The sequence below is a fragment of the Podarcis bocagei genome (assembly GCF_964188305.1).
Source record: "Podarcis bocagei genome assembly, chromosome: 1".
NCBI lineage: Eukaryota > Metazoa > Chordata > Lepidosauria > Squamata > Lacertidae > Podarcis > Podarcis bocagei.
In genome coordinates this window covers 93,137,572-93,159,375 of record NC_138125.1, presented here as the reverse complement: position 1 = coordinate 93,159,375, position 21,804 = coordinate 93,137,572, and the positions used below count along the sequence as shown (strand labels likewise).

General features: G+C 40.1%; 3 protein-coding genes and 1 long non-coding RNA gene across 6 annotated transcripts in view; 2 read left to right on the top strand and 2 right to left on the bottom strand.

Moving 5' to 3' along the window:
* Positions 1–5,191, bottom strand: part of EPB41L5 (erythrocyte membrane protein band 4.1 like 5) — a 59,867-nt gene extending 54,676 nt beyond the window's left edge. Inside the window, exons 1-2 of the mRNA XM_081206534.1 lie at positions 5,079–5,191; positions 125–309 (exon numbers count right to left, since the gene is read on the bottom strand). Of these exons, the coding sequence (XP_081062660.1) occupies positions 125–304 (180 nt within the window). The 5' untranslated portion in view covers positions 305–309; positions 5,079–5,191. The remainder of the gene's footprint in view (positions 1–124; positions 310–5,078) is intronic.
* LOC308593894 (uncharacterized protein) lies at positions 335–21,798 on the top strand. The gene is made up of 4 exons (XM_081206685.1): positions 335–4,377; positions 5,031–5,191; positions 5,727–5,870; positions 21,693–21,798. Exons 1-4 carry the CDS (start codon positions 4,363–4,365, stop codon positions 21,739–21,741), a joined length of 369 nt encoding a protein of 122 aa, XP_081062811.1. The 5' UTR covers positions 335–4,362; the 3' UTR covers positions 21,742–21,798.
* On the top strand, positions 9,712–16,263 carry LOC308593914. The gene is made up of 2 exons (XR_014011080.1): positions 9,712–11,122; positions 11,176–16,263. It is a non-coding gene; the product is annotated as an uncharacterized lncRNA (long non-coding RNA).
* Positions 17,376–21,804, bottom strand: part of PTPN4 (protein tyrosine phosphatase non-receptor type 4) — an 88,648-nt gene continuing 84,219 nt past the window's right edge. For 2 of the 3 annotated variants that reach the window (XM_081206487.1, XM_081206485.1), the window contains 2 exons: positions 19,619–19,754; positions 17,376–17,854 (listed from right to left, as the gene is read on the bottom strand). In XM_081206487.1, the coding sequence (XP_081062613.1) occupies positions 17,771–17,854; positions 19,619–19,754 (220 nt within the window). In that variant the 3' untranslated portion in view covers positions 17,376–17,770. Of the gene's footprint in view, positions 17,855–19,618; positions 19,772–21,804 lie in introns of all 3 variants that reach the window. The other variant, XM_081206486.1, reaches the window with a different exon arrangement.

Sequence of the window (21,804 nt, the reverse complement as noted above, 5' to 3'; positions counted from 1 at the left end):
GCTACTATGGCTGAAAACCATGACATGAGCACAACGATCCAATTCAACTCTGAGATAAAGAAGAACACAATCATTCTCTCAAACATGAGTCAACCATGTTGAAAAAGTAATGCAATTATCATACCGGCAAGTCCACACTGACATCAGTTCCATCCAGCAAAGAGACACGGCATGTAATTATGGATTTCTCATCTCCAGCAGCAGGGATGTGAGTTGCAGCTCGCTGGGCCTCTCTTAGCCGTTCCTTCTCAGCATGTTTGCGCATAGACCTGCGCCCAAGCGTTCGTCGAAAGAAACTCAGCATCGTTACTAAACAGGCCAATAAAAAGTTGTGAATGTTTCAAAAGGAAAAAGTCTAGCGGCTTTCAAATGAACTATTTCAAAATCAAGGCAGGTAAATATTCACATCTCACTAAATTTCTAAGTAATTATGCACTATAGAAAAGAAGCACAAAAGCAGATATTTGTAATGCTCCTGAAAGGGTCAGTTCCCCTGCCAAGAGAACTTAGCAGCCCTACAGCAATTAGAAGTGCTGCTTTCAGACACCACCTGGAAATAAGACATCTCAAGAACTCAGCTGTCAACTTGCAGGTGCTTGATTCAAAAGCATGCTCAGATCCTTCTGAGGCTGCAGCACCCATGCAATTAATGACTGCAAAACATTAGTAATTGGACTAGGGACAAAGAAGAAGGAAGTTCATATTTACAACAGAATCCCATAAGGCAGAGAGGGAGAGAAAGAATGTAGGTAGATCACAGTGTCTCTCATACTTTTATGGCACTAGGAAATCATTTTAAGGGCTACTTAAGGAGGCTCCACTTTAAATACATGTTTTAGAATACAACTTTTTGACAAGTAAGATAGAGCTACACCCTACACAGTGAGAAGACAAATATACCTCTCGGTAGCAAGGTACATAGTTGTTTAAATAGTTCAACATTTGTTCTTGAATACTTTGGAATTCACAGCTTACTGGACACAACGGGCCTAGAGGCTTCAAAATCAGCCTCCACATTCACTTTTCTGTTTCAAGAACAAAGAGCATGCTCACACATGTTAGGTTCTGCTTGGTACAAAGCAGATTTTGTCTGCATAAAGATTACAGGAAGGTTTCGAGGAAGGACAAGGGAAGCTAGCCCACCCACATACAGTACACATTAAGGGCACTCAAAAGTTTGCACCTTGCATGACTCATAGCTGAATCCAAACAATCTGGACCCTTGACAGAAGTTTCAGTCTCCACTATGAGCCAAAAAGGATAAACTGGCACATACGCCTTCCACCTTCTGTCTGTCTGGGCTTGCCTGCCACATGCTATCACCGTGAAAGGCTGGAATTCTTAAAAGGTTAAATTAGCACAACTGGAAGATTAAAATTTTAAACTACTCCAGATTTATTGACTATGGCATAAGCCCCTAGTAATATCAATATAATCCAATAATATCTACTTCTATTCAGAATGTTAATTCTGCCCAAAGAGAAGAAGCATTTATCTCCTTTTATTCTGGGTTTGTTCCTTGGCTTTTAAATAACTCTAGCTTAGAAAATAGCATCTCTGAATTCTTATACATATACAGAGCGGTCTCATACTGAAACTGGTTCACCTGCTTCTATATTGTCTACTTTGACTTGCAAAGCTTTGAGAGGTCTCAGACAGAGATCTTTTCTAGCTAAGTTCTTTCATTCAAGCTTCTGAAGCTGAACTGAAGCTGGCATTTATGTATGCTTGCTACCTGCTGTATCACTGAACTACTGTCCCCTCCCGTATAGGATAGCTAGTGGAAGGTTTGGAGAACAAGAACATATATTTATTCTAAGGCGTTTCATTGTTCAAAGCCCTTTATTGTGCAACCTCCCACATCATACAACCTGAGGCTGACAAGTACTCACTACCAGATACTAGAATGCCTGACCCACTTTCATTGCCACACCTGTTTGCTGAGCCACCTTGTACCCCTTTCCATAAACACATAGACTGAAGATGATGTGGAACTCACACCTGCCGAGAGCATCTTTTCACCTCAAGGTAGATGCACATATCCTACAGTATGATCTCTTATGTGATATGTAAAGCTGATGAAAGAGCAGCTCAGAAAACCAGTAAAACACATGCAAGGAATTTTGTTCAACATGTGAACAAGCTAAAGCTGAAATAACATAATCATTGTAGTAACCAGTTGTGCAACTGGTGTGTTTATTAAATAAAAACACATGTCTGACTGATATGGAACTTCAGAGGGGCTCTTAAAGGCCAATAATGAGAACTGAACAAAATTTGGAATTAGGTCTGGGGTCTGCCAGTCAGAGCAACATCATACTGCAAAGCCACCTCATACAGTGGTACCTCGGGTTAAGTACTTAATTTGTTCCGGAGGTCCGTACTTAACCTGAACCACCACTTTAGCTAATGGAGCCTCCTGCTGCTGCCACGCTGCCGGAGCATGATTTCTGTTCTCATCCTGAAGCAAAGTTCTTAACCTGAAGCACTATTTCTGGGTTAGCGGAGTCTGTAACCTGAAGCGTATATAACCTGAAGCATATGTAACCCAAGGTACCACTGTATCTCCCTATTTTATTAATTTTTTTTTTAAAAAATGTACCCCCCTAACCTCAAGCACAATAACCTCAACACTCCCCAAGATTTAGAATTGTACATCACTTTCCACTGAGAAAGTTCCAAGGTGATTTATAATAAAAACTAAAACCTCTTCTGTGGTTGGTTTGTTTTTTAAAGAAACTGAACAACACTGCCAATTTATTTCAAGGTTAGGCAACCAACAAATCAGTTTTGTTTTGTGAAGCCTGCAAATATCAGAACTGGCAAGCATACAGTATGTTATTGTTTCTGAACAAGCCCTCAACAAATATTCAAAACAGAGAACAGCTTGCACTGCAACTATTTGAACTGTTCAAGCTTAAATTTCCTCTCCTGACAAGATGTTTCATGATGTCTAAAGTAAAAGAGGAAACCCACATAACAGCAATGAGTGGTATTCAACTAAGTTTCACACAGAGTTAGACCAACTGAAATTAATGAACATTACTAAATTAGGTCCATTAATTTCAACAGGTCTACTCTGAGCAAAACTTGGTTGAATAACACACAATATTTTTACTATTGTGGCATAACCATGGACAGCATATCTATGATATGTATAGGATGCTAAAGTAGTACTGGAAAAAGGACCACTTCCCCAATACCCAACAGATAATAGCAGGACAGGTCAAGAGGTAGAGGTAAGAATAACAAACAATACAGTTTAGGGAAGAGGCTCAATATATAGCTCGAGACTATGGTTAGTCTCTCCAAACATTAACTATAACCAGACAAGAAGGGTTCAGAGTGTATTTTTGTTTCAGGCACAGGGCTGCTCTCTAGAAAAGCGGAAAAGATCACTCTGAACCAGGTTTCAAGAAGAGGGATTTTTAAAAATTATTTGCAAAAACTGAGCATTTTAAAGGGGGTGGCAGTATTGCCTCTGCATCATTTGTCAATAAAACAAAGGGGGTTGCCTCAGAGCTGTTTATATTATGACTGGAAACTGGGAAGAAGTGTTCTATGCTTTACCTTCTTGCACATTCAAGTAATCAGTAAGAACTGAGTCATGATGAACTCCACACCCCACAAAAAAACCTGTTCAGCTCCACATAGGGGCTCATTTCATATTTTGAGGATCCTAGTTTTAAGTAAGTGGAAATTCCTTTGGCTATGACAAAGGAAATGAATATACATGAGAAGCAGGGTGGGGTAGGAGGTGGCAAGTGTTGCACACTACATGGTTAATGGCTTACTGTGAACAAGAACTCACTGCATGATCACAGCTGCTTCGCTACACTCTTTTCCTTGCACGAACAAGCAGCCATGAAGTTTGGCTTGTTGCTATGCCCAAACCAGGGATTGTGGTTTATTTCACCAGCAAGCCAAATTTTGTTTATGACTTGCTGACTATAATGGGGAGGACCACACATTCAGAATGTGGTCATAGCATCCTGACACCAGAAAGGAAATAGATATGGGACCATGTGAAGAAAATAATGCCCAAGAAGGTACAGAGTACCTTTCCATCATAACTAACTACATCCACGTCCATTCAGGGAAATAAATGCTTTCAGGTCTCACAGTGCTGGGATTGAACTAACGACACCTCTTTGTTTAGACACTAAGGTCTAAACAAACATCTTCCATTATTCCCCTCCACAGTTAAAAGATGGGGAATATGAAGCAAATGAGTATGGTTGCTATGCACTAATGGAAATTGGGTGGATGGGGGGAATGCACAGGCATTAACACCCCCCTTATATTAAGGATTTTAGCGTTGTCAGGCTAAAAAAGTAAACTAAAGTATCACCCCCAAACAACATGAAGGGAACAAAGGTAGGAAGCTTGAGGGCACCGTCAAAACACAGATGAGACACCTAAACACGCAGCCGATGAAAACACAGCGCTTGATTATAGGGGAATTAAGACACAGGGAAAGGTAAACAGGAAGCCAGTCCATGAAAAAGGTCACTTTTTAACCCTTCCTGGCAGATTTCTGCCCCCGCCTCCCATTTCAACCCATCCTTAATCCCACCTTTGTCGGGATTTGACGCCCGCCACCCCCCCCCCTTTGTCGTCGCTTCCTATGGCTGTGATAATTAGGTCGCAGAAACTTGCAACTGGTCGGGGGAGGCGGATGGACGGGAGGGAGGGAAAAGGTGAGGACGGAGGGGCTGGGAAAAGGCATGGCAGCGTCAGCACGTCGTCGCCCCACACTCGGAAAGGCATAGCTACTTATGGGGCGGGCGCTAAAGGCTGGAGAGCCACGGGAACGCCTGGGAAGTACGAGGCGTCGCTTTGGGGCAAGGAGACCCTGAGAGAAAGAGAGAGAGGGCTGGATGTTGCTTTTAAATAGATATTTCGAAAAGCGCCAGGCAAGCAACAGGCGAGACGCAACCGGGAGGAGAGAGAGAGAGAGAGACGCACCTTCTCAGCGCACATTTGCCCCCCTCCAACCCGGACATTATTTTCCCGCCTTTCCCCTCCAGAAAAAAGTCGACAGCCTCCGCGAGACCCAGACGCCCAAAGCCACGTACCAGACTCCCTCTTCTTCTCCTCGCCCAGCTGCGCTTTTTCCCGACCGGCGCGTCGCCTCCGAAGGGAAGGACTCCCGGCTAAGCGACGAGGGGCGGAGGCAAATGGCCGCTGAGTAAGGCCAAGGAGCCGCCTCTTTCCTCCTCCTCCTCGCCCTGTGTTTCTTTTTTCCCCTCCCCTCCCTTGCTCGGGCCTCCTCCTCTCCCAGCTCCCGCCGCGAGAGAGAGAGAGAGAGAGAGAGAGAGAGAGAGAGAGAGAGAGAGAGGAGGGAAAGGCAGCAACAAAACAAACAGGTCAACAGCCACCTCTCGTTTCCAGAAAGCACGAGGCAGCCTGGCTGCATCACACGAACCCGCCCCTCCCCCCCCGGTCACATTTTTAAAAATCCAAATGCATTTGTTTAAGACACTCTGCCGGCTCCGAACAGGTCCCGATATTTTACCCATAAGGAAACAGCGCCTCCCTTGCTTATATTATAATATTCCCAAGTATAGGGGTGCTAAACCCGTGTTCTGTGAACCGCCCTGAGACCTCTGTATATAGGGCGGTATATAAATTCAATCAATCAACTGGGGAGGCGAGTTGAGAAAGTCCGGGGTTAAATATTCCCTTGCAAGACCCGATCGCTGATATATTCTACTTTAAATCAGCAGGAAGAAGCAACACTGTCCGAGTCAGCTCTCGCAGCCAACGATTTATATTAAAATGCTAAGCAGTGCGCCCAGGATAACACGAACAAGTGGGAAACGCGGCCCAACTCCGTGCATCGCGAATACATCGTGCAAAAAACGCAGGTAAAGACGCAGACAGTATTGCATGTATAGAAGGCTGACTTCCCTGGCGGATAATCCGTGGCGGTGCATCCTGGTGGTAGGTAGGCAGGGCCATCCCTCCTCTTCCCGCCCCTCGTCCAGCAGCCGCTGCGGGTGAAGAACTGGGAGGAGGGGGGCAGATCCCTTTTGCCAGAAGCCTGACCTCATAGCTGGCAGAGGGCTCTTTCCGCTCCTTCCATTTCCTTAAGGCCCGTCCCGTGCCCTCCTTCTCCTCCCGAGGGTCCCTAAATCACTTAGAAATAGGTTGAGGAAGCAACATTCCCTTAGCCCAGAAGTTCCTTTCCCCAGCATATATGATCAAAAAATATTTACAGCACAATCCTATGCCTATTTAGAATCATAGAATCATAGAGTTGGAAGAGACCACAAGGGCCATCGAGTCCAACCCCCTGCCAAGCAGGAAACACCATCAGAGCACTCCCGACATATGGTTGTCAAGCCTCTGCTTAAAGACCTCCAAAGTAGGAGACTCCACCACACTCCTTGGCAGCAAATTCCACTGTCGAACAGCTCTTACTGTCAGGAAGTTCTTCTTAATGTTTAGGTGGAATCTTCTTTCTTGTAGTTTGGATCCATTGCTCCGTGTCCGCTTCTCTGGAGCAGCAGAAAACAACCTTTCTCCCTCTATGTGACATCCTTTTATATATTTGAACATGGCTATCATATCACCCCTTAACCTCCTCTTCTCCAGGCTAAACATGCCCAGCTCCCTTAGCCGTTCCTCATAAGGCATCGTTTCCAGGCCTTTGACCATCAGTAGTGATAGAAGAGTCTCCTGTGTAACACGCTACTGCTGTCCACTTTGCTGTTTGATCATGCACATTTATCCTAATGAGGAATAGTAACACTAGTTTGGCATATCACAGATAAAGACAGAATTAGGTTGAAAATAGTGAAAAGCCAAGGCTATGTTAACAATGAGTTTATTCTGTTTTGGAAACTCTTAATGTGTTTGTTTGCTTGCTTGCTTGCTTGCTTGCTTGCATTTATTTTCCATCCCCAAACTCAAGGTGGCGTATGTCCCTCCCTCTCATTTAATCCCCACAACAACTCTGTGAGGTAGGTTAGGCTGAGAGGCACTGACTGGCCAAGGTCACCCAGTGAGCTTCATGGCTGAGTGGGAATTCGAACACTAACCACTATACTATACTGGCATTAACTACAGAGAAATATCAGATGACCATAGCAGGGTTAAATTCCCTTCCCCCCATGCCATGTTTCTATTCGTGTGCGATGATGAGGGCATACTGGCTACTATAATTAAAAATCAGCTAGACAAGGCCAAACAATGTGACAAATCAGTTTCTCTACCTTGGTGTTCCATTTGCCTTCTACAAATCACAGGTTTCTGCTTCTTCAGGATAACTGGGGAAATATTTGAGCAGGGGATGGAAGACTCCACTGCCTTACTTGGTGAATCATGTGTAATTTGCCAATTATTTTTATCTTAATATTTCAAGAAAAAATCTCACATCTCTTACCCTATTTTATATACAGTGGTACCTCAGGTTAAGTACTTAATTCGTTCCGGAGGTCTGTTCTAAACCTGAAACTTTTCTTAACCTGAAGCACCACTTTAGCTAATGGGGCTTCCTGCTGCCGCTGCACCACTGCCGTGCGATTTCTGTTCTCATCCTGAAGCAAAGTTCTTAACCCCAGGTACTATTTCTGGGTTAGTGGAGTCTGTAACCTGAAGCGTATGTAACCTGAAGCGTATGTAACCCGAGGTACCACTGTATATATATTTTGCCACATCTTAATTCTGTATCCCTTCTCAATAGAAATAGGTTCCGTGCAATCTAGTCCTGAAATTGTTTCAAACAGTTCTTCCAGGTAAATTGGTATAATCAACCTTTTAATACCTTATCTTTACCCCTGTATTTCTCTTTTGTCATCCAGTTCTTCAATTATTTCTTGTTTTATCTCCTCCCCTTCATTTCTTCCTACAAGTCTTCAGACTGACACTTTCACCTTAGTTACATGTTGATCAAATACTTTAAAAATATTCTTTCATTGTGTTTACACTGTGTAGAACTAGTGCAGATTTGACCTTGATCTCACAATGCCCAGCCAGATGCCCACAGAAACTTGCGTAAACTATGCAACTGATTCAGCTCCATTCAGATGTCCACTAGTTCTAGTGTTAGGGAGACGAGAAAAACTTCTCTTTATCCAATTTCTCCATGCCGTGCATAATTTTATAAACTTCTATCATGTCACTTCTTTATTTCCACTGCAATCCTAACACTGCAGAGGAAGGCTGGTGCACAGCCAAGGTTTCTCTACCTTGGTGTTCCATTTGCCTTCTACAAATCACAGGTTTCTGCTTCTTCAGGATAACTGGGGAAATATTTGAGCAGGGGATGGAAGACTCCACTGCCTTACTTGGTGAATCATGTGTAATTTGCCAATTATTTTTATCTTAATATTTCAAGAAAAAATCTCACATCTCTTACCCTATTTTATATACAGTGGTACCTCAGGTTAAGTACTTAATTCGTTCCGGAGGTCTGTTCTAAACCTGAAACTTTTCTTAACCTGAAGCACCACTTTAGCTAATGGGGCTTCCTGCTGCCGCTGCACCACTGCCGTGCGATTTCTGTTCTCATCCTGAAGCAAAGTTCTTAACCCCAGGTACTATTTCTGGGTTAGTGGAGTCTGTAACCTGAAGCGTATGTAACCTGAAGCGTATGTAACCCGAGGTACCACTGTATATATATTTTGCCACATCTTAATTCTGTATCCCTTCTCAATAGAAATAGGTTCCGTGCAATCTAGTCCTGAAATTGTTTCAAACAGTTCTTCCAGGTAAATTGGTATAATCAACCTTTTAATACCTTATCTTTACCCCTGTATTTCTCTTTTGTCATCCAGTTCTTCAATTATTTCTTGTTTTATCTCCCCCCCTTCATTTCTTCCTACAAGTCTTCAGACTGACACTTTCACCTTAGTTACATGTTGATCAAATACTTTAAAAATATTCTTTCATTGTGTTTACACTGTGTAGAACTAGTGCAGATTTGACCTTGATCTCACAATGCCCAGCCAGATGCCCACAGAAACTTGCGTAAACTATGCAACTGATTCAGCTCCATTCAGATGTCCACTAGTTCTAGTGTTAGGGAGACGAGAAAAACTTCTCTTTATCCAATTTCTCCATGCCGTGCATAATTTTATAAACTTCTATCATGTCACTTCTTTATTTCCACTGCAATCCTAACACTGCAGAGGAAGGCTGGTGCACAGCCAAGGTAGGCAGGTGTCTGTAAAAGAGATGTAAAAGATTTTGCGATGCCTCTCGGGCAGCCCAAAAGACCTCCACATGTATTAATGAGAGAAATTTAATTATACCTGCCTTTTAAGTCTCAGGTAAAGGGCACAGGTGATTAGTTTGGACTTCAGGCTCTGTATCACTGAGAAAAAGGAAAGTGCCAGAAATGCTGACATGCATATGACTTTCCCTACAGCATAAGGCACACTGTGCTGCCTTGCTTACCTTCAAATGGTTTAATTGAATGTTAGGCTGAACACACCTTTTTGGCTCGTATCTGCTAGCATAAGAAGCAACATTACTATTTGCTGAAAATTGTCTTTGGATTTAGGTAGTAGGTGTATGGAACTGCTGCATGTATGTGGCATGTGTGAGGGTCTTCTACACCATACATGGCAGCAAACCCGCTTTTACCAATGAATGTACACTAAAAAAAGTGTACGTACACACACACACACACACACACACACACACACACACAAAATAACCCCAAGGTTAGATCACCTCTAGTATTAACTCTGGTAAGGGCAGCATGTTCACAATGGGATCAACAATGCTTAGGTATCACTGAATTTCCATATACTGTAAGTTTACAACCAAATGAAACATCAATTCCCTCGCTGTTTGCGTGCAAAAAAAATCTGTCCAAAGACCAAGATCAAAAAACCCATTGATAATTATCAGTACTGCAGCATAACTAGCAACTTTCAGTAATTAAAAAAATCTCCAAACTTTAAATTACTAAAGCACATCTTTATTTTGCAATTAAACAATTAAGATCCACAAGTAAACTATGTTTTTTTCTTCAAGTTTGTACCTAGACAACTATTTGTCAATCAAAATTAAATATATCCACAAAATATGTATAACAGCATATATTTCACATAATGAAGTTGCTCTTAAGACTAAAAACAAGATTTGTTAAATGTTATTTTTCTCTTATTTCTGGGGAGCTGCTGGTATAGTATGTAAAACATTAGTGTACTTTATTAATGGCAAGAACTCTCATTTTACCCCAATGCAGGCAAGATACATAAGGCCCTTTTAAAGCATACAGTAGCTGCAGTGATGAATGCTGAATTCTTTTCATTGTCCAGTGTTGACCAAATTCAAGTGCATGTCATTTTCAACGGAGCACATTTCCTGCTGCTTAGCATAGAGGTTCTTAGCTAAATAGTGTTTTTCCCCCTTAAAAATAAAATAAACACATAAATTCAAAAGACAAATCTATATCAGATAAACTTGTGTAGTAAACAGAAGATGCACAATTGTATTAGAGATGACCTACTGAGATGCTCAAAGCCAGCTCACTGGGCAGCGCAACACCCAACTGAATTGGACAATGCAACGTCACCGGGGGGGAGGGGAGAATGCAAATTCATTACCACTAGCAACAAAAATAAATAAATTTGGGCACCCAAAAGGATTGTGGATTATGATCGAGACACAGTATTAGGTTTACATTTACACATATACTATAGCACCTGTGACAGGAAAGGGGGGTGGGAAAACTAGACAAATCACTTTTTTCTTTTTTTTTAGTATTTGCTATGACGACCAGAGCCATATAAATTCATGTTAAATTTGAAGCCCAGCCCCTTCAAATTGCACCGGGAAGTTTGTGGACATACTCCTATAGAAGAATACAAAGGAACTTAGTGCCAATTGTTTTAACTGCTCCAACCATATTATAGCCTTTGTGTATAAGGAATTGCAACTTCTTCCCTTTAAAAACTATTTTTGTGCATTATCTATTCTTTATAATTTACAACTTAAATACCCACCCCCACCCCCGGTTTCCAGAGTTTTATGCAAATATTAGTAATGCTAAGCAGCTATAAATATATAAGCCAGGATTCAGAGAGCTCCCTGGATACACAGAAGTACTTCCAAGTATGCACTGATGTTCCCCCTAACCACAACTCCCTATTCTTCCTCAGAGGTTACTCCCAAAGGTCTTTAAAGTCTGGAAGCAACAAGGATGGAGCCAAAAAGCAGCACATGGAAAAACTCTCTGCCCAACCCAGGAGACCCTAGGCACAGTAAACTACTAAATTAAATGAAATCCACCGAGAAAAAACAATCAGAACTTGTAAGCAGCTACATTGTGGGGGTTACTTTTAGTATCATTATTATGATGCTTAAGGTTTTAAAACCTAAACCAGAAATATGTTTATCAACAATTGCACTGCTATAATACCACAAAACAGGATGCTGTATGAGAACTACAGAATGGTACTCAGGCCTTGATATTTAAGGTCCGTATGCTGTGTGGTAGTGTACACAGTGTTTAGCTTACTAGAATGCATTTTAAAACAGATGAAAACAGGTCAGAAGCATAGCGCACTGATAAAACAATTCACATGAGGAACAATCCCAATCAACTCTGCACAGGAAAGAATTAAGTATCTCTCTCTCCAACCTGGTAGCAAATTTTATTTTCTCCAAAACTTCTGTCAGTAGTAAAGCATTAGATAAAGTGCTACTATATGAAATTCAAGAAATTTAGGCAAAAAGTAAATATTTTAAAATGTGTTAAATATCAAGTAATTCCACCAAATAATGTCCGTCAAGGTCTCTTCATTTCCATAGTATTAACATTGTTTCCAAAGAGCCATTTCCAAAGCGTTAACATAGTGGTCTTCAAATCTCTCATAGGCCAGAACATTTGGTTTGAGGCAGGGGCGGCTAACCTGTTCCCCTCCACATGTTGCTGAATTACAACGCTCATCATTTCTGACAACTGACCACACTGGCCAAGGCTGTTGGGAGTTAAGAGTCCCAACATCATCTTGGAGGGCAACAGATTAGTCACCTCTGGTTTAAAGGCAATACAAATTCACCACTTGCCCTCCGATGATGGAAAGCAAATACTTTCTAAACTTTCTTTAAAACTCAGATTGCAACTGATGTGAAAGCCTATAGGTTAAAGTTAAGCATTCAAAGTTCCAGATAGGCAAAGACTTTCTCCTAATCTTTTTACTATACCATTCCGAAGACTGAGAAGCAACCATTTTAACTTTGGTTTGTATTTCTTCTAATTTGGCGGCATTGACTAAATCAAAGCGAACATATTGATTTTCCTGTATGTCACTTCCAGTATTGCCATACTTGGCTCAGCAATTTTAACAAATCAATATACTGCTTTGTTATACAATGAACTTGTTGGTTACAATTTAACATCTGTACCCAAAATTCCTTTCCTCCACTGCAAGTGGTAATAGCGCAAACTGAAAGTTAGTGTTGCATAATGATGGAAACAAAGGCTTGTGTTTGTTTCTACATGGCAGCTGGGTATTAAAATTAGGAAGAGCATGCATGCACACACATACACACAAGCTACTACAAGAGACCCAAGGGATATCTGCAGGAAATCTAGGACACATAATTTAAGATGATTCCCAGATTGTAAGTTACAAGACTTTTAATTATCAGCTTGCATCCAAAGATATGGGCTTTCCCACCATTCCTCTTCACTAAAGCCTCCAAATTATACTCCTGAGGGTCAAGGGACCTTCTAGCATGGCAAGTGATGTGGTACAGGGTCTGTAGGAGGAGGAGGAAAATCAGCAGAAATTGTGGTCAAGTGCTTTCCACTTGCACAAGAATGACTTTGGATCCAAGCCACTGCATTCATATAAGGCATCTGTCACTTCACTTGGTTGAAGCTTTCCCCCCACCCTAATCAGCTTCTCAGCCCAGCAAGGACTGCAGTGAAGAATATCAACTGCTTACGGTTACACTGCAAAAAGGGAAGGAGACACAATTCATTGAACCCTCTGGTCAACATACAACTTCATTTCAACACCCCAAGAGCCTTGTGGATAACATCCGGAGGCTTATTTTAATAACCAGGGCAATGAGCAATTCCCCTGCACATCCCAAGCTGCTTTCTCGGGCTGCTTCTCTCCCCCTCTCTCTGCGCATGAATATTTACAATGCCATGGATTCAGTCTGTATTTTGTTACGTGTTGGGACGTAAAAATAGGAGAGACTGCATAATATGCTGAACTTGCTCTTGCACAGCATATGCTGATCTAAGTGATCTGTGAATCTAACTATACAGGCAAGTTTAAGGCCAGAAATTTTAAAAGTGCAGGTAGTACCAGGTGTCTCCACTGCTTTCCAACAGCCAAGTCAAAGACTGAGGAACAGCACCTGCAAGATACAGTATATGGCAAGAACTCCTAAGACTTTCAGCAGCTTGGGTAACCATCCATTGCCAACCACGCACTGCCTATTCTTAGTTACACTCTAGTAATTCTGCCCCCTATCAAGCAGCCCCTTCCCCAAAAAATTATAGAGTTCTGCTCCACCAGATGGAAAAAACTGCTGAGATTCTACAATACGACATTTCCTTCTACTGGGCCTTCATGCACAGCTGCAACTGAAGCATTTCTGCTGCTTTTCAACCTTCCACAGATGCAACAAACCTAAATCTGCACATCGCTTGTGGCAAGGTGCAAGCCATACTACTTCCATCAAAAATCTCTCCCCAGCTCTCTGCACTTGCATTTTGTGCTTTCTGTGATAGGACAGCATTTCTAAATTGGGAGCTGTGGGATACTGCTACCCTATAAGATATTACTTCTCTAGTATGTTAATAGGCTGGATTACAATGTATTAATATGATAGGCTTTATTACATCAGTGAAGATGTCTTATATTTTAGACTTAATTTGTGGCCTTATGCTGATTTTGGTTTCAAATGATGCATGTTTGGGTATAGGAAAACCACTAAGGGACAACCAGGAATCCTGTTCTTATGTTAACACAGGGACATTACTGCAGCACTGGAAGTGGATGTCTACTCCAATGATTTGGAGGGACTACGCTCTAAGTGGCATGATTAGCTGGCACACTTAAAGTCATGCTGCTCAGAGAATGACTGACACTGAGGGTACTTAATATTTAACTTTCTCCAAGGTATACCTCTACCACCCCAAAAGCCACACACCTAAAAAGGCAAAAAAGCAATTTTAAGAAGTTTCTCAAGAGTCCTAGATTTCTGCATTAGAAACCTTCAAAAGTACTTTAAATAATCATAGTTTTCAGTCCTTAAGATAAAAAACAAAAACACAAAAAACATACATCGGAAACATACATTGGCACTAAACCATTTCCCTATGGCTCTTATTTACAATTAAAACAACCTGAATTAAAACAACAACAACGATAACAACAGGAAGTGTTACATATTATTCTTTTCTCTCCCATCTTTTTTTAGCAAATAGTAAGAAAATAATTATTCATAAAATCCAACATCCATAACACCCATCATTTTATATGTCATTATTCCTGAAACATACATTCATGTTTTGTACAGAATGAAAAAACATACAAAAAATATTTTTTCCCTTTTCTTTTTAGCTTGATACAGATCTTCATAACCCAATGCAAAGCAATGAACAGTATTAACTTTTAGGCCATATAAAAATACTTGTAAAAGGCTATTTATACCACTATGGGAAGATGCATGTTGTGAAGATCCACTTTTATGGCATGATGATGCTTTAATTTGTTATCCTTTCTTTACTATGTGTGCATCTGAGGGAAATTCCTGTGGCTTGTTGATCTGCTGCTTACCCTACCAAACTAATCTCTTTCCATATTTCTTCATTGCCACTAACCAGCAAGCCCTAAATCAGCTTATATCAGGGGAGATGGAGGCCTGAAGGCAGCTAATGTTTCTGCCTATATGTCAGATCAACATCCTAAGTACCAAAAATATATGCCAACAAAACTATACATTGTGGTATAAATGTTTCTCATGGATTCAAATTGCTTTGGCAACCTCACATAAGAAAATCAGCGTATTTAAAATATCAATGATATACAACTCTCTAGTAATTTCCCTTGTCTAAGTTTATAAAATGGGCAATGCTGTTTTCATTTATATGTTGGCAACAGTAACATACGTTGGCAATAGTAACACATGTTTCACTAGAATGGATGCAGTAATTTAGTATTTACTTTAATGTGTTACAAATGCTTAAATTAGTCCTGCAAATAACCAACACTATGGCACAGAACAATTTCCAAATTAAAAGCAGGAAAGCCTTCTCTAGGTATTAAACCATTTTTGAAGTAAGCGGTTCAAAATAGAATATGAATATGCAGTATATAGCATTATTTATATTCCTATTTGCCACCTGACTGGTTGGTAGAACTACTGGAGGCTTTCTATAAAAAGGATTTTACATTGCTTGCAATAACATCTAAGGATGGTTTAGAGTGCAATGCAATATCGTTAGCAGTTACTCACATTGTGCTGGGTAATCTGAAACTGTCTGAAACATATTTTAAAAATGCATTTCAGCCTTTCATTTTGTGTTGAACAGAAACAAACTATTAAAAGCCACTGGATCCTTCAATTATCAATTGATGTAGAACATTTGAACCCACTATCCCACTTCAATTTCAAAGCTGTCAAAAGTAGCAGTTTATCAAGCACTCATTTCAATTTGTGAAAGCAGACAAAAGTGTATTCCTACACCCTGGACAAATGCTCAGTTAGAGACTGAGGGGTGTGTGTGTGTGTGTGTGTTTTAAGAAGCCCATTACACCTCATCCTACTGAAACTACAGTTTGGGTGAACGGAATTGACACTAGCATTCATTTCTACACTGACTCAAGAAGTTATATTAAAAGGATAATAATGCAATAATTTCAAAACCAGAAATGGAGACTACTGGATTTACTTTGAAAATAAATAAACAGGCCAGCAGATGAGATTTTGTTTTTTTGAAAAAAAAATAAAGTTTCTCTTTCATTTGGTATCATGATGAAGAGCTGCTACAACTTTGCACCACCAATTTCAGGGCATTGGGTACAAACTTTATACAGCAGATTTGCAGCCCCTTCCAGTACATATAGAGGAGAATAAATGTGTGTGTTTTTTTAAAAAAAGAAAAGACAAACCTCATATTGTCATCCATAGTCTGCATATTCTGCTTTTTAAAAAATTCAGTAATGATTCAAACCTCTTTAATACAGGGCAGTGTAGGTTTTCATAAAGAAACTGAATCCTAAATGCATATTGTGCAAGAAGCTGTCTCAGATCTTCTTCTTCTTCTTCTTCTTCTTCTTCTTCTTCAATAAAAAGGAGACAAAAACCTTTACATGACCCTAGAATGAGTTCAGATTCTGTATCAATTAAGTGCCTCCAACTGCATACATGCTAATGACCTCAAAAAAAAGAGGCACACAAATAAAAAAGCACAAAAGTACACAGAGATCCCAAAGAACATATGGAAAGCATAAATGTTTTGGGAACAAGCTGATGGCATTTTATGCACCTTCCTCCCCTTTTGTCTTGTCATAACACAGTATAGCACAAACATGACTCAAGAAAGCACAAATGTGGACTCAGGAAATGTAACTGGCAAGCAGGTCATGGGGAAAGCTTACCTTGAAGTTTAAAACAGTTATCAGAACTATCAAAAAGGTATAGCATACTCAATTACAAAGCTTTTTTTCTCAGTGGAAGGCTAAAAGAAAGAAATTCTAAAACTATCTACTGGCTTTACATTTGATGTTGCAAATATTTTACCAGTTGAAAGGAATGTGTCAGATTTCCCACTTCAATTCATAGCAGTAAACAATTATTACTTATTTAATAGGCTGGGGTGCTCTTGCTACCCATAGTAGCATGCAGGTACTTGTAGAAAGAGAAGGAATGGTATTTCTGTGACCCCCTATTGTATTCTAAGTACCATATTCTAAGCACCAAGGGCCATGCTTTAAAGTGTGAACCTGCTAAAGTAAATGTTACAATGATGATACTTCCCCCTTTAGGGCCAATACAAGTGCCTTGTCATTAAAGACATACACTGTAAGTCTCAAGGCACTTAAGGGGTTAAGACAAAACACATGCATTCATTCCCATTAGGTAATGTCGTCAGATGTTACAAAACACACCAATGTTGTGACATGCTGAGAAACAGAGCTACCAGGTCAAAAATAAATGCCCCTCCTATCCCACCCTAAATAAGATGCTGGTTAAACGGGCCTTTATGCAGCTACTGCTGAGTTAGACGAAAATGTAGCTTTCCACTATTAATCAGGTTAGATCCTTAGAACGACATTGGGCAAAATGTGCTGCTTCAGTAGGCAGTGTCTAGTAGTAGTAATATTGCTAATGTTTCACCAAAATAAAAAACAAAACAAAACAGCAAGGATCTTAACACAGCAAAATTTAGCATTGGAAGAAATGGCTTTGTGTGTATTGTTGTTGCTTTAAAAAGACATAGGTGTCAACCAGAGAGTGAAAAGTGTTCCAAGCCTTTTTTTTTTTGTAGCAGTTCAAACAAAAAGGGACTGTATGGCACTACAATGATGTCTGGAAAGTCATGGAGTTCCTTAAGTCTGGTTTGTTCGAAGCAAAGCATGAAGAAAGAGTCTTCCAACACAGAAAAATCATAGTGTTTTAGAGACCAATTTTCAGTTTCAACATAAAGTGCAATAGTGCTGAAGTTTTTTCCATGTCCTTTTCATTTCTTCATTTTTTTCAGACACCATTTCCTGCAAGTAATGTTATGGCACACCAGTGTCTTGTATGGATTCTTCTGAAAGGTATCTTTTGTTTTCTATTAATGCAGCGAAGTCGTTAAAGGTCTAACAAGTTCTTCTTCATACACTTTCAAAATAGCCTCACAAACGAATCTGTATTGACTCTAGAAAGAACAGTGCAATAATTTATAAGTCACAGAAAAACAAGCTGGAGAAACTAACAATGAACTATCAGGATAAACTTAAAAGACTTGAAGAATTTTGTGCTGAAAATACTACAGGATGGATCCAGTGACCAGCATGCTGCAGGAGAGGCTTCAGGGGGTAGGATGGGGGGGGGGAATTAGCTTTCCTCTGTGCTTTTCTCCGACTTCAATCCTGTGGGACAACTTATGGTAAGGCATCCATCAGCAAACAATTGTTAAAAATCTCCCTTATTCTCCTCTCACCCCTCCTAAATCTGCTCTGGAAAACCTTAGGGGGGCTAAGGGGATTCATTAAAAACTGCTTCCCTCTCCATTTTGCTGATGGAAGTCTTCAGTACTTGAGTGACACTGTTTGATACAACAGTTTAAAAGTTTTCATATACAAATATATAAACTTACATTTCAAGGGCTGCAAATTAAAAAGAAAAAACAAAGAATGAATGTGAAATTTATATTTAAGTAACAGCCTTGAGATTTTCTCCCATTGACATATTCTTTAAATATTGTTCAAGTTGCTAACTCTGATCATTAGAATAAATACGAATTCTAGGTTCTATAACATCCTATAATCTATAATATCCACAGGCTACTTTTTCAGATTTTTATTAGCATATAATCAGTGTTTAGTGCATCTAGAGAAACAAAGGTCTAAAAAGAAATTTGTGTTCGCACAAGACAATAGCTACGTAATTTCTAATATATAGGGTGAATCTAAATTCACATTTAAAACATGAAACCTAGGACAATGCCATCTTGTGGATAACATGTGGAAGTATGAACATTTACAGGGGAAACGGAAAGATTCAGATATCAGTTTTAGGATGGCGATAACAAAACACTAAATCACTTTTCCTATGTGTGTTTTAATTTCCTTCTTGAACTTAAAAGCAAACCTTCACTTCATTTCAGGATCTCTAAATAAACTCGCGTATGGTTAACTGCTTGTTCTGCATCAAATATGTGCACCTTGATCCAGAAAAAGATATATGTAAGCAGAAACATTCTTGCAAGTACATTTTTCCTACTCCATGCATGGAAATGTGCTATTAAGAGGGGAGGAAACATCTGGAGTCCACAGATGGTGTTCCTGTACTGTGTGCACATAAGATGAATAGCATCAGCTCTGACCTTGCTAATCATTTCCTTTGTTGTTTGATAGAGGGAGGGGAAAGCAGGCGTTGGACACCAGACACAACGGCTGGGGTCAGGCTAGCATAAGCCAATACAAGTGAATGTTTTAGCTCCACGCATAGGCCCTTTGCTCCTCTTATAACGCAAATGAATGAGCAATCAACAAAGTCTTACATTAACTATAGTTTCTCATTTTGGACAAAATGAAAAAAAAACCCCTATGGTTTATAGGCTTCAGAAAATGCCAGGATATTAGGCCAAATTCAGACTATGGCTTTAACCATGGCTTCCCAGCATGCATGACATTAGAAACTATAATTAATGGAAGAGTTCCTGGTTTGTTTGCTCCCTCATGCAAGGGGACTATATGCATGGCTAAAAGTTTTGTATCTTTTTCTCTCATAACTGTCTACCACTACCAGCAACAAACATCTGTTTGGCAAAGCAGATGCTGCAAGTTACATACAAATCAAGACTTAAATTTTAAATTGGTTCTTTCTTTAAAATTCAGTTAAGTGTCACCTATTTAAAAGTCATTGTTAGGCATCTGTGATACTGGAAGCAGTTTGTTCTAATGTATCAATAACTTACAGGAGTTTGGATCATCATGGCCCTTTGATCTCTCATAGTTCTCACAATATCCAAGGGAAAAACAGGCTGATTGCACTCAATGAGACACATAGCTGTTTCCATAGTGATAAGAACTCCTGTTCGTCCAATCCCGGCACTGTAAAATAAAAAGGACTACTTCTTATCACATTCAATATTTTAAAGCACTTAGGAGATATATATAATTAAGTGGCCTAAGTCAAACTTTTCTGAGTTAGCTGACAATATACAGAAGCAGCATTTTCCACTGAATGAACACATTTTTTCCATAACAAAGATAGTAGATTTAATGAGAAATAATATATATGTACTTATAACTGTTGTTCTTTGGGAAGCAGCCACATCACACAAATAGGCAAACAGCTAGGTTTGAACTTGTTAGGAAACCCTTCAAAGGCAATGCTTTAGAGTGAAGGTATGCTAACTTCAGACTTATGTAGTTTATTTGGGTGTTAGGCTTACTAGAACCCATGTGATCCATCAACATGTTTAGAATGTACAGAGTAACAGTATATATTCAAGATCTCTTAATATTCAAGGAATAGCCAGGAGCTGCTCTTTCTGGCTCCGTTCAACATGGTTTGAGTAACAAGGTCTTCCTGAGCTCTGGGGCGCTCCTGCATCCATAATTATCCTTTGGTGCTTAGTTTGTCTCTTAGAATTCTATGCAACTTTTTTCTTTTGTGGTAGCAAACACTGAAGACTGGATAAAGAGAAAAATAGGGCATAATTCCCAGGATTATCAGCCCAGATACAGTCAAACCTTGATTGCTGAATGTAATCCGTTCTGGAAGACTGTTCGACTTCCAAAATGTTCGACAACCAAGGCGCGACTTCCGTTTGGTTGCAAGAGCTTCTTGCACTCAAGCAGAAGCCACATCGGACATTCGGCTTCTGAAAATCATTTGAAAACCGTAGCATTTACTTCCTTCCGGGTTTTTGGTGTTCGGGAGCCGAAACGTGTGATAACAGAGGTGTTCAGGAACAGTGGTTTGACTGTACCCATTTCCACTCCAGAGCTCAGCAAGAGAATAGATCTTTTGGAATACTAGATGGAATTCAGCATTGCACTGGAATGAATGTTCTGTCTGTGCAATCATTCAGCCTCCCCCTTGTGTGTGCTGTTCTGGGAGTTCACTGAATAACCCTAGAGCCAATTTCAGGGGGCACCGGGGGGGGGGGGGAGCCCCATTGCATTCCGCTGATCGCTCATTAGGTAGATCCCACCCATGATGTTTTATGTGCCAGGTCTCAACTAGATGGCAGTCAGTTATTACTGATTTATCAACAATAATCAAAGCCAATCCACATACACATAGGAAGGGGAGAAAAGGAATATGGACCAGACAATGTGGCATTGATACATTTCAATAAATGTCATTTTTGTAATGAGGCATGACTGATATTGATTTTGACCTCAGACCTTGTGATGACGCCGAAATCCAGAGCTGAATATGAAAACAGTTAGAACTTCAAACAAGAATTAAAGAATTCTAGTCTGGTATCTATGCTTTTGACCTACAGTGTAATGGGAGAACCCACTTATACAGTCTCCAGCAGCTGATGTTTAGTTAATGAAGCTCCTGAAACTGAGCCCTAGCCTATTTACCTGTTCTGAGTGAAAACCACTTGTAGGTGACCAGAAACAGCTTAGAAGCACAGCAACAGCATGGGACAGAACTGCTGTAGCTGCTGTACAAATAAAAAAGCTACAGAAACTGAAGAACTGGCTATTAGGCCAGAAGGAAGAATAAAGAAGCCATGCATGCCGCTGGCAACATGTATTAAACAATACAATGCACAATTACCAGTACGATGTACATTACTAGTAAGGTACCCCTTTTTAAGACAGTTCAGCCATTTCTATTTTAGCCTCATAGTTTACATGGTTAATACAGCTTCCTAAATTAGTTTCCTATCCAGTTCTGGCACATAAAGACATCATAGCTTTATGAAGCATGAAAACATGTTTCCAGACAATTAGGTAAAGCTATTCTCATTCAAAACCAGAAGGTCAAAAGAACACAGTAAGTAACTGTTTCTTTTAATTTAACAGAAACAAGAATTCAGCTCTATATTTGAAAATGAAGGTAGCTACAAAATGAAATAAGGTTTTTGGTTGAAATCTTGAGAGGGGAAACACAGTGAGTTTTCCCTACAAGTTAAAT

Bases quoted from the DNA above. Each gene is read 5' to 3' on its own strand.
- LOC308593894 (XM_081206685.1), top strand. The intron at 5,192-5,726 runs GTAAGGCCAAGG...ACTTTAAATCAG, and splicing joins CGGAGGCAAATGGCCGCTGA to CAGGAAGAAGCAACACTGTC. The intron at 5,871-21,692 runs GTAAAGACGCAG...TTAATTTAACAG, and splicing joins ACATCGTGCAAAAAACGCAG to AAACAAGAATTCAGCTCTAT.